Source organism: Palaemon carinicauda, chromosome 9 (genome assembly GCF_036898095.1).
Source record: "Palaemon carinicauda isolate YSFRI2023 chromosome 9, ASM3689809v2, whole genome shotgun sequence".
Classification (NCBI taxonomy): Eukaryota; Metazoa; Arthropoda; class Malacostraca; order Decapoda; family Palaemonidae; genus Palaemon; species Palaemon carinicauda.
In genome coordinates, this window is record NC_090733.1 from 55,469,902 (window position 1) to 55,483,677 (window position 13,776).

General features: G+C 36.3%; 1 protein-coding gene across 1 annotated transcript; it reads right to left on the reverse strand.

Moving 5' to 3' along the window:
- Positions 1 to 12,130: 12,130 nt before the first annotated feature.
- LOC137646418 (protein FAM200A-like) lies at positions 12,131 to 12,922 on the reverse strand. Its single transcript, XM_068379520.1, has one exon. It carries the CDS (start codon positions 12,920 to 12,922, stop codon positions 12,131 to 12,133), a length of 792 nt encoding a protein of 263 aa, XP_068235621.1.
- Between the last annotated feature and the right edge of the window lie 854 nt (positions 12,923 to 13,776).

Genomic DNA, 13,776 nt, shown 5'->3' on the forward strand with positions numbered 1-13,776 from the left:
ACTTCCCTCTCCTGAATGCAATCTGGGTTTGCTGAATCCCTCAATAGAGATCTAGCCAAAATTAGTATACAGTGCCAATCATGGGGCATGAAGCTAAATTCTAACAAAACTCAAAGTAGGATTGTAAATAGTTCGAGGACAGTGGTTCCTCAACACCTGGATCTCAGGATTGATAATGTTTCTTTAACTTTTTTAGGATTTCGACCTTTTTAAAATTTTAACTGTGATTCTTGACAAAAAATTTACTTTTGAGAAATACATTATGTCTGTCTCTTCGTCAATTGCACAAAAATTGGCTTACTGAGGAAAGTCTTGTTAGATTTCATTTTACCTTGCTTCGAGTATTGTTCTCCTGTCTGGTCTTCAGTAGCTGATTCCAGTCTTAGTTTGTAGGAAAGGAAATGACAGTCTATTAAATTTCTTATTCATGATTTAGATATTAATTTCTGGCATCGTTGTTCAATTAGTTTTTTATTCATGTTGCATAATGTTTTTCATAATTCTGACCATCCTGTACATTCAGATCTTACCTGACAGTACCTTCCTGTTCTCAATACTAGATATGCAGTTATTTCTAATAGTCATACCTCCTATATAATGAAGTTTAATAACTACACAGTACTCTAGAAGATTTATTCCAGCTGTGACCAAGTTGTGGAATGATCTTCCTAATCAGATAGTGGAATGAGCTGATATGATGTATATTTTTATAGTTAATATGTGAAAGATGTGTTTGAATGTTGTTACTGTTCTTAAAATATTTTATTCAAATTGTTCATTTCTTCTCATATAGTTTATTTATTTTCCCTGTTGGAACCTCTAGGCGTATAGCATCCTGAGTTTCCAACTAAGGTTGCTGCTTGGCCAATAATATACAAGGTGGTCAAACAGGTGGACAGTGTGTGGAATAGGTTTCTGTATCGGTTATATCAGTTAAAAGTGTGTTCATTATAAAGGTTATTTGTGCTATATTATTGATAATTTCATAACTACAGTTATTTGAATTTAATATATTTTCTTTTCAGATAATTCAGAAAACCCATAACGGCAAAAAACATAAATACTGATGAGAGAAAATGGGTGTTAAAAGAGTATTGGGAATCTCAAAACATTTGGTACTGAAGCCTCAAAGAGACAAACCCTTATTTAGCGCATTTGTGACAAATTCGATACCACTGCTCCAAAAACGGTACAGCGGATAATGAGCAACTTGTTGCCAAAACACTTGTTCAGAGTCCAAAAAAGTCCACCAGAAGAGCCTTTTTGAAACTGAGCATTTCACGAGCGTCTATTGGAATAAATGCCTATCGTCCACGGCTAGTTGATGGCTTATTGGAGGATGATCCAGACAGGCGGCTACAATTTGGCGAGATGATGCTGAGCGAGATATAAAAAATTCCAGTTATTTTAGATAACATTATGTCACATTAACAAACATAAATGGCATTTACTGGCGTAGTGAGAACATGCATTTAAAAAAAAGAAGAAAAAAAAAAGGGAAATGTTAATGTTTGGGGTAGTATTTGAAGTTCAAGTGTTTTCTTATGGAAAAGTCACAGGAAATAGATGTCTTGAAATTTAAATAAGTCAAGTTGTTCCCAAGTTACACAAGCAGCCTAATTCACTTAACCTTTATTTCCAGCCTGATGGAACCCCTCCACATTATTCAAGAGCAGTCCGTGAGTATCTTGATCAAATATTTCCTGAAAAATGGATTGGCCAAAGAGGTCCAATTGATTGGCATGCCGGCACGTTCGCCCAACCTGACCCCATGGATTTTTTCTTTTGGGGAACACTCAAGGACAATTTTATATTCGAAAACCAAGAAGTGTTGATGATTTAAAAAAAAGACATAAGAGATGTATTTCAAGAAACTAACACAAAAGAGACTTGTGCAAAAATCTTTTTCGAAGCATTAAAGGCTGAGTTGAAAGCTGCGCAAATTGTAATTGATAACAGTTGTGGACCTGCGTTGATAAAATTTAAGGGCGTCTCTATTTTGGTTCACAAAAAATTTAAGGGCTTTTGTATTATACTTCACAATATATTTAATTTTCAATGCAATGATTACGTTAGTAAATATAATTTTATGTATATGTAATCTCAAAATGAATGTAATCATTTACTATCCAACCACATTTGGACCACCCTATATATATATATATATATATATATATATATATATATATATATATATATATATATACATACATATATATATATATATATATATATATATATATATATATATATATATATATATATATATATATATCATCATCAGAGAAGGTGGCGACAGCTAGTAATTTACAATACTCAAGATGGACAGGGAAATTGGCAGTTATAAAAATCCATTTATTATAAATCTCGACGTTTCGTGATCGTCATTAGCACATCTTCCAGAGCTACAAATAAGAAGTACATGTATAACATTAAGAAACAGTAAAAAAACATATACAAATATAAACAGTAAAAATTAGTAAAAAAACTAAAAAATTCAAGTAAAAATATGCATAAAACAGAAGTCCAACCAAATTCGTAGAAGCGCAAATAAAAACTGAATAGCATCAAGAACTACGGAACAAAATAAAGAAATCTATGACAAGTACAATTGAGTGGAGGAAGCTTGGGTGTTTAACGATGGAACTAGTCCTTTAATCAAAATTGACTCTAGAATAGGCAAGTTGTGGTAATTAGATACTTGCCCAATAATGCTAAAATCTTTATTGTCAATATTTATTTTGCACATTTTAGCATGATTGCGAATATTTGAATGTTCTGGGCTGGATATTCTGCAACCTGTTCGAAAACTAACACCTCTATGAGAGTCAATTCTGACCTTTAACAACCTCTTGGTAGATCCTACGTAGGTCCCAGAGTTACATTTTGGGCAAATATATCGATACACTACAGAAGAGGACATCAAAGGACTCAATCGATCCTTAAAGTGAAAAACCGAGCCAACTGTGAGAGGATTCTTAGGAATTAAGTTTACTACAACAGCTGGAAACTGTTTTTGTATGTTTTTTGTACACTTCTGTCTAGAGGAGTCATCATATATAAAAGGAAAACTCGCATAAAATTTGAGTTTAGGTACTGTTGTTATTTTTTGAGTTTGAGTCAATTCATCATTTAATAATTTGTTTAGATGCGTAAAAAATAATTTAGTCAGAAAACAGTTTTTCTTAAAACAATCACATAAATAAAGTACTTTTGTATGAAAATATTCCCAACTAGAAGTAAGAAGGAATGCTCAGTGGAGAAGAGTAAAAATAGAGTTTAATCTAAAATTATAAAAACAAGAGCTATAAATATTCGAACCTAATCCAGTAAAAGTCTTTTTTCTAAAAACCGTGGTACTAAAACCTTCTCTCTTAGGTTCGAATTTGTATAGCTCTTGTTTTTATAATTTTAAATTAAACTGGTTATCTAGTTTATGAGTTGAAATAATTTCCATTTTAAGATTTTTCAGTAATTATAAAGGAAATCAAGATATCATCAACCATATCAATACTAACTTATATATTAATGTGAAAAAAAAAGTTTTAAAAACTATCCCAAAGGCAGACAAAATTATAGTTGAATCATTAAAGTAATGATAAATCGGTGCTTCAATCACAAGAGATGATATCGTAACCCTTTGTTACAGTATTAGGATTAGATTTAATGAGAACGATTCAAAAGACAACTATTTATAAATCAAGCGATATAATAAAAGTATAAATAGATGTACAATAAACATAAAAAAATCGAATTCCCAAAACAATCCAACATAGAAGATTATCAGTGCAACGTTCTAGGCCTATTCAAGTAAAAAAAAATTCATATTAATATGATTACTCCCCCGTCATTTGCATTCTGCATTAGGATATAATAAAACGAACGAAAACAGTCTTCTGCATATGGGAAATTACAGTCCGAAAAGTTTTGAGATTTCCATGAATATAAAGGAAAATGTTTTGCTTTGTTGGCTGATGCTCAGTAATGTCAAAGGGTAGAATGTACGGCTCAGTTCACTGAGAATGACAGAGAGGTCATATTCAAGAGGATAAAGCAACTGTGCTTTGTCACCTTACAAGAATAAGGATTTGCCGTGAAAACGTTGATGTATCTAATCATCTGAAAAGGTTTTAGGTATTTTTTTTCTTAGCTTGAACCTGTTACCTTTCTTTTTCCCATCCTTTTTACGACAATGGACAAAAATAAGTATGTGTAATATTCCCTTTCACTACTATCCACATGCCTATTAAATAATATACTGTACATTCCAGCTTTAATATTTTCTATAAGCAATATGAAATATTATTTCATATAAACGAATTATACCCAGTTTGGCTTTGTAAATAAGTGCATTGCATATGTAGATGATGATGCTACCATATTTGCATCGATCCCATTTTCTAAATGTAGTTTTGTTGCTGTCGTATCGTTTTACAGAAACCTGGCTATCATTTGTGCAATGTGTAAATTATAATGGAATAAGATAAACATTACCGAAACCCAAAGTATGATTGAAGATAGGTAAAAAATATTGGAACCTCCCTATGCAGTTTTATTGACAATCTTTATTTCAAGCACTTGCTGCTCTTTAAGAATTGCAAGTGGGATTCTCGATTACAAATTTTCTTTTGAGAAATATATCTGGTCTGCCTCTTTTTTTATTATGGCAAAAATGGTGCACAGTTTATCAAGATTTTTTGGGGGAAGACATATTATTCATCTTTGGAAAATGGTTTAGGCCTTTTATCATGCTTTGTTTTGAATTTTTTTTTTATATAAATTTTGTTGTGTGAAAACGTTTGGTCTGATAAATTACTTACTCATGATCTGGATATACAGTGCATCCTACAAAAATTTTCATCCTAATTCTGATCATCATTTGTGTTAAAAAATTGGCCAAACTATATCATTTGCTACGTAGTGCTACCGCAGGTATGCAGGCAATTCTGATAGTCTTACCAGCTATTTCATGTGGCTCAGTACTTCACAAAATGACTGAAAGTCAGGTGTACACAGTTGGTAAGGTGGCTGTTACTGATATAGGGTCTGCCACTGTCGCCGTGGTTGCTGCTAGTAGGGGCTATCCTTTAAAGGGGGGTCTACAGTAAGGAGCTGGATAAGCATTCTGTGCAGTTGCAGTCTGGCAACTGGCTTTCTGCCAGATTGAGTGATAGGGTAGGTGCAGGAACTGGGGTGATGGCAAGGGCAGGAACTGGTTCAGGAGAGGAGACAGGGGGACAGGGAGTGGAAGTTGGGGCATGGGAAAGGTAATGGAGTGGTGCCAGTGAGGGTAGTTGACTTGGGCCACTCAGCTTTGGATGCCCCAGGATACTTGTGTCGGTGGTGGAACAATTGTTTGTGCATAAGATTGCAGGGAACAAGTACAATACAATTCATGGTATAAGATATCTGAGTGCCATTTTAAGAGGTTGATTCATATCCACTTTTTGTCAAGGTGGGGAGCGATTTTGGGTCTGGTAGCATCAACTTCGGCATCAGACCATCTGGCTGTCATATGCATGTGTACATGCATATTCTTCTTTCTTGAAATAAGGGTTGCCCCCTGTTTGCAGAAGGAAATTCCCTCGTCAATGTTCATCTGTAAATAATTCACGTAGATCAGGGTGTCAGGGAGGACCAAGCCAAGGTTTAAATACATATTTAGACCTTGGATCAAACCATGTCAGCTGCACCGAGTGCCAGTTATTCCAGGGTCCTTCCTATTTAACATAATCTCTATTCTCTATCTATTTACCAAGACACTTCCCTTAATTTGGCGGAGTAGCCGACATCAAAAAAAGGAACAAAAGAGGACTTTTCCTCTCTTCGCTCCTCACAACCTGATGAAGGATTCAGCCGAGTGTGGTTGGTACTGCTAGCATGCTGCAGCCCACCCTCAGGGATAAGTACAGGAGGAAGGCCAAGGTTTAGGTGGATGAATGTAGTGGAGAAAGCTCTGAGTGATAGGAACATAGATGTGAGAGAGGCAAGGGAGCATGCTAGAAATAGGAATGAATGGCGAGTAATTGGGACGCAGTTCTGGTAGGCCCTGCTGCTTCCTCCGGTCGCCTTGGTGACTGCTGAGGTTGCATCAGTAGGGGATTCAGCATATGAAACTTCATTTAAGGCAGAAAAGTGTTAACTCTTTTCATTAATTGTCAAAATTAAATATCTTTATAAAATCAATTTCAAGTGAAACAAGTGTTTGTATTATTTTCTGAGAGGATTTGTCATACGTCTTAGGTTTAGTTCAGATTTAATATTTAGAGTGATTTTTTTTTGGAGTTAATAATTTGAATTTTTGTTATTTCTATCGAATATATTCGTTTTTGTAAAAGTGTTTATTATTTTCAGTACCAATATTTGTTTCAGTACTTCTCTCGAGTCCCTGACTAAGAACAGAAGTAAGGCTGCCTACACACGGAGCGTTTTTTCGACGACCGTCTTTTACAACGATCGTCGTAAAAACTGCCACTACCTACACACGGGGCGTTGTTTTGTGGTTCAGTTCGCAGTGCAGCGACAGCAGTCGAGGAAAAAAGACTGTGTTATTTGTCGCAATGGATGAGGAAATTGAGGATGTTTTGATTGCATACTCAGCATACAGAACACTCTACAAGAGAAAGAAGAGGAGAATGTGTCATTAGGCCTAATATAAATAGAGACACTGATAATAATATTCACTTCTATATTGTCTCTACACATAAATTTTTCAGCAATTTGATCTATATTTCACTAAATAAAAACATAAGTCCTATGATAACAAAAACGAACGAGTACAAAATCACAACGAGACGCTCCATCTGTAGCAAATACACACCTGCCACTTGCAGAGCAATGCAAATAACGACTGAACTTTAGCAGGATGACGCCCGACGCTTCAGCGTCAAAATGACGGTCGTCTTCTTGACGCCTCGTGTGTAGGACACCGTCTGCTAGCACAGTTAGCTAAAACTGATCGTCGTTTTTGACGATCGTCATAAAAGACGGTCGTCGAAAAAACGCTCCGTGTGTAGGCAGCCTAAGAGGTTAGTTTTAGAATAGTTCACGTGAAGTAATCACCCAGTTTTATATTGAGTTTAAGGTAAAGAAACCTTTGGATATTCATTGTTCATATATATATTTCCGTCCGGAAGTTGTGTAATATTCTTAGAGGTCGTGGTATTTTCTCATGTGTATCATTTTTATGTAAAATAAAATATTTGAGTTTTGGAGCTCGGTAGTTTACAAAATTCGCTAGTCGTAAAACACAAACACACATACACACACGCATATATATATATATATATATATATATATATATATACATATATACATATATATATATATATATATATATATATATATATATATATATATATATATATATATGTATATGTATACATATACATATATATATATATATATATATATATATATATATATATATATTTATATATATATATATACACTATAAATATGAGTATATATTTATATTTATATATATATATATATATATATATATACATATAAATATACATATATATATATATATATATATATATATATATATTGTATATATATATATGAGTGTGTATATATATATATATATATATATATATATATATATATATATATATATATATATATATTGTATATATATATATGAGTGTATATATATATATATATATATATATATATATATATATATATATACATATATATATATTGTATATATATATATATATATATATATATATATATATATATATATATATATATATATATACATATATGTATATATATATATATATATATATATATATATATATATATATATATATATACACTGAATAGTCTGGCTTATTCTTTACATACTCTCCTCTGTCCTCATACACCTGACATCACAGATTACCAAACAATTTTTCTTCACTCAAGGGCTTACTCTGCACTTTAATTGTTCAGTGGCTACTTTTCTCTTGGTAAGGGTAGAAGAGACTCTTTATCTATGTTAAACAGCTCTTTATGGAGAAGGACACTCCAAAATCAAACCATTGTTCTCTAGTTTTGGGTAGTGACATAGCCTCTGTACCATGGTCTTCCACTGCCTTGAGTTAGAGTTCTCTTACTTGAGGGTACACTCGAGCATACTATTCTATTTTGTTTCTCTTCCTCTTGTTTTGTTAAAGTTTTTATAGTTTATATAGGATATATTTATATTAATGTTATTCTTCTTAGAATATTTTACTTTCCATTTTTCCTTTCCTCACTGTGCTATTTTCCCTGTTGGAGCCCTTGGGGTTGTAGCATCTTGCTTTTCCAATTAGGGTTAAAGCTTAGCTTATAGTATATATATATATATATATATATATATATATATATATATATATATATATATATATATATAACACCAAATGCAGACATTTCTGGTTCTCTACAGGAGATAAGGCTCAGGCTTGTTAATTTATGCGTGTGGTTTTACCAGTTTTCAATACCACACGCACCAGTTTGGATCGGTGATGGGGGGCTCTAACTATTACAGCCTTGCTGATCATGACGATACGCAAACCCTTTCACCACGTTAGGGTAACCCCATTTGGAAGTTTATATGTATATATATATATATATATATATATATATATATATATATATATATATAAAGGCATATATATATGTTTATACATATACACATACAGTATATATATATATATATATATATATATATATATATATATATATATATATAAATATATATATATATATATATATATATATATATATATATATATATATATATATATATATATATAGTATATATATATATATATATATATATATATATATCCATATATACATATATATATATAGATATATATATATATATATATATATATATATATATATACATATATATATATATATACATATAGATACATATTTAAAAGGATATGTTTTAAAAGACAAAATATCTATTCCCAAAGTGAGAGCAGCGAGGCGAGACGAGATTCGACTAGGGCCCTGTTTGGGCAAACCTGTCATCACTTCACTATTGTCAGCATTTTGGAAGTAAAGCAAAGCTCGCCGCCGAGAGCGCCTGCCGTGATAAGGGAACTGTTCTGTTTTGACCAAGATGTCATCATCTTAATTAGTGGAGTCAGCATATTTTGAGAAACCGAGCCTGAGAGAAATCCTTGTTTAGGATATATTTTATCATAGATGTATACGTGCTGCCCTTTTGTTACGACTTGGCACGTGGTCCAGATTGCATCAGGAATTTCTTCTAGAAGCTTCCATGACGTGATTGAATTGGGCGTTTTATAGGAAACCAATAGAGATGCAGAATCGTTAAAAAGAATGCTTTATATGGAAATGAACACTGCCACTGTAATTAACTCTGCCCATAGATGGGTATATAAATTTGAAAAAGAGATTCTCCAATAGAGATAGGCGAGGATATAAAACAAGAGAGGAACTATGTTTGAAGCAGATGAGATCCAAGTCCTAACGAGCTAAGAAACAGTGAAGGCCAGAAGTCTGATAGAGACAGATTCTAACTTTCCCCTCAGACAACAAAAGCCTATCTCCTAAATCCTATTATGGCTGAGAAGAGGAGACAAATTTAGCAGCCAGCCCTCCCGGCTTATAACGAGAAGTAGCCAACACTGCCTGCAGCCTGTCTTAGTTCAATAGTATCACCGAATTCTTGGAGGAAGACCTCTGATGTTCCAACTTGATGACACCCTTTCTGTAGCGTCTTCGAATCCGGTCATTGTACCAGTTTCATCTGAACTTCATCCGCCCTTCTGCAACATTCTCAAGCTTGAAGTCTCCGTACTAGTATCGTCTCAGCAGCTGCAGAAAACTATTCCTTAAGTATTTCTACCTTACTGACTGTTTCCCTTTTCAGTTGGTTTTTTTGATTGATTTGATTTGTCAGTTAAAGTAACCGAAGAAGTAACATCAGTTTTCTTTGTAAGTTTGTCAATAAACGTGTTATGTTTTTTCGTGTGTTTCTTTTTATATTCACTTCCCATGATTTAAAGGTTGTTGTTGACATTTATTTCACATATTAAAAGAACCTGTAACGAATTTGAGATTGTAACAATATATATATATATATATATATATATATGTACTGTATATATATATATATTTTTGGTCTCGGGCCATGTCGTCCTGATGGAAGTTCCTTCGATGGTAGCTTCCTAGGTATATTTGACTACAGTGATATATCCCAGAGAATTTACCAAAGGTATCCAGAATTCTAACTCCTGGAGCGAATATCCCTTAAAATTTTTCGAAGGGATATCGCGTAATATCAGAGGACGTATTCTTGACACGTCTCATGGCTATCTACGCCCCCAATAGAGCTTTCACTTCGAGGGGAAAGAGAGGCAAGAATAAGGAGAGTCGTTGCAAAGACATCACTCTCGACGCTCCCTACTGCTCTGCAAATAATGCACCAATCCACCACCGCGAGGCGCCAACGTCATTCTTTCTATAGTAGCTTCGTTTGACCGGTGTTTTTCCCGTTCTCTCTTGCTATTTTGGATTATTTTGGACGCTATGATGTCTTCCCCAGCCTCTTCAGCTTCTGGAAAGTTAAGTAATATCTTTATCTTGTGTAAATGTAAGCTCTTGCCAGTTTTGCTTTTCAATTGAGATCGTAATTAACGTAACAAGAGCTGTTGCCAGCCGGATGGCGTCATGAACGCGGTCGTTCTTTCTGTTCATTTAGTTAGCCAGAATGACCCTTTCCCAGCATATTACTCTTTAATAACTTTAGCTATTTAGAATTTTAGCTAGGGATTCTTATATTATGTCATTGTTGTTGTGGATTTGGCTATTTATGAACGAGCCTCACGAGTCTAGGCTTCCTAGCCTAGGCACCTACACACATCATGCATGATATAACCTTCCTGGTGAAGTTTTATTGAAGCACAGGCAATATTTTACACATTTATGATATTAGTTAATTATGCTTTCCTCTTCCAAGATAGTATACAGAGAGTTTCGGTGAACAATTCTCAATGCTCCTAGGCTAATGACTAGCCTAAGGGCTTTAGTATACTTTCTTACATGTCCCCATTGCTCTTGTATTGCCTTTTAAGGGGAGACTGACACCTCCTTACCTTTTAAGTCGATACTAACCTCCTAGGAGATTTAAGAGCAATCCCCCTTCCCTCTGATTAGCCTAGGCTATTCTCAGTTTTCTTTGCTGTGAACAGAGTTCTGGCAAAGTTTTACTGAGACGTTCCGTTCTCTTTCTCCTAACCACTGAGTCGTTTTTGAGTTTAGAACGGGACATCAGAATATCAGTCTGTGTTAGGCATCTCCCTGTCTTGGTGAAATGACTTCCCATGTCAGGTTGAGCTGCTCTTTCAGGAGGCAAGGCTCCCTAGACCATACTTGGGGGTTTTGTATGACAATTCCCCCTTCCTTGGCCTAGCAGACAGTCCTGTGCTGGTAGACCTTAGACCGAAGAAAGGATTTCTTCACTGTCTAAGGCAGTGATTCCCAACCTTTTTGTGATCGATTACCACTTGGAGGTCCCGTACAGTCGCCGCGTACCACCTGGTTCCAGAGAAACTAAATTCGATCAGATACCACTTTATTTCTATAATAGTAAAAATAGAACACACAAGAAAACTAAGAAAACAACAACTCAGCTGGTCAATGCGGGGCATGACTTTGCTCACAGCACATCAGAAATCATGCCCGGGCGCAGCAAGATGGTTCCGGCTCTTCGACTTGATGGCCATGAAGGCTGAGAACCCCTGCTCGCACTCCCACGTCAAGGGGAAAATCAGTAGCTGGGGAACAGCGTGACGGGCTAGCGTCGGGTACGAGGAGGCCATGCTCACCCAGAAGTTTAAAGGAGAGCATTCTTTGTGCTTTGTCTTTGCTGTCTCGTCAGCCTGGATATCTATGAGTTCCTCTTGTTCCCCGGTCCCAACAGGCAGATCGGCTGGACCAACGGAGAACGGATTGGCGACGTAGGCACAACATGTCACGTCTGGGAAGTAATGCTTCAATTCAGTCTTGAGCAGTGAGAGGTGATGGACGATTTCTTGGGCAAATTCACCAGTGGGCTCCCTCTCAAGGGTAGTCAGGAGTTCGAACATTCCGTAGTGTTTGCTCTCCACGTTCTTCATCCACAGATCCAGCTTCCGGACAAACGCTCCCAGCTTCGAGATGAACTCTGTGACAGTGCAGCGGGCCCTTGGAACGACAAGTTTAAGTGGTTGAGGGCTCCAAAAATGTCTGACAGGTAGGCCAACCTTGAGGTAAATTCCTTGTCCTCCAGATCTTTCTGAAAATCATGTTCCTTCTCCTTGAAGAATACGAGGAGTACATCTCCCAGTTCAAAGAGACGCCTCGTCGTATTACCCCGGGAGAGCCAGCACACCTCTGTGTGGTAGAGGAGACAGATGTGGTCAGAGCCAAAATCTTCACAGAGGAGCTTGAACAGTCGAGTATTCAGGGCGGATGTTTTGACGAAATTAACGATTCTGATAACTCGGTTCAAGCATGATAACAACTTCGGAGGGAGCACCTTAGCACAGAGGGCGAATCTGTGTATGAAACAGTGGACAGCAGTGGCGTTTGGTGCTACAGCTTTCACATGGGCTTGAAAACCTGACTTTCGACCGAGCATCGATGGAGCCCCATCTGTCGTGCATACGACCAACTTTCCCCAGTCCAGTTCATTCTGCTTGAAGAAATTGTCCAAAACGTTGAAAATATCCTTTCCTGTTGTTGTACCGGACAGATCCTGGCTCAGCAGTAACTCAGTCTTCGCAGCATTACTCTGCGTGAAGCGGACGTAGACAAGTAGTTGAGAGCAGTTGGTGACGTCCGTCGATTGGTTGAGTTGAATGGCAAACCCATACTTTGAGGATTTTACTCCCTCAACCACTTGGTCGGCAATGTCGACCGACATCTCCTCGATACGGCGTTGTACAGTGTTGTTAGAGACGGAAACACTCCAACTTCGCCACCGCCTCCTCTCCAAATACGTGGCTGACCAAGATCTTTGCCGCTGGCATGATGAGAAACTCTGCAATGGTATGCGCTTTCATGTTTTTAGCCACCAGGAGAGCGACTTCATAGGATGCTTTCACAATTCCTGTTCCCTTCTGGTAGATCTGGCCAGTCTTGTCCATGCGCTGCCGCTTCACATTCTCGCCAAGTCACTGGAAGTAGCTCTGATCTTGGTCCTTCTTGTCCACGTGATTAGTCTCAAGATGACGTTTGAGCAGGCTGGGTTTCATGGCTGCATTGGAAAGGGACTTCATACAGACAACACACTGCGGAAGAGCTTCTCCTCCATGTTCGATTGCAATGAAACCATACTTTATGTATGCCGGGTCATATTTTCTCTTTGGCATGTCAAATCCTGTGGATAAGTAAAGAAAAAAAAAAGATTAATCAATCAAGAAATAAATAAAGTATATGTAAAGTATAAGTAGTAAGGTATAGTAAAGTAAGGGAGGTGTGGAGGGAAGAAGGGAGGGAAGTGTGAAGTAAGGGAGGGTGATGTGAAGGGAGGGAAAGGCAACGTACTTGTACTGCTGAGTGCCCTTCCTAACTGCCCCGTCTTGCAATGCTCTCCTCGCCCGGACTCGTCTCTAGACCAATCAGCTTTCAGTGACCATGACATCACTGGCTGACGCTCATCGCCGTCATCCAGAGAATGATGCACTTGCTTATCAAGCAACTTGATTCTTACCGTCAGTCACAAATGTTGTTATTTCTTGTCGATAAAATGCAACTAATACTACATATCAGCGCATT

What these genes read in the sequence shown, in the direction of transcription:
- LOC137646418 (XM_068379520.1), bottom strand. Translation starts at nt 12,922, where the DNA reads ATGTCGGTCGACATTGCCGACCAAGTGGTTGAGGGAGTAAAATCCTCA.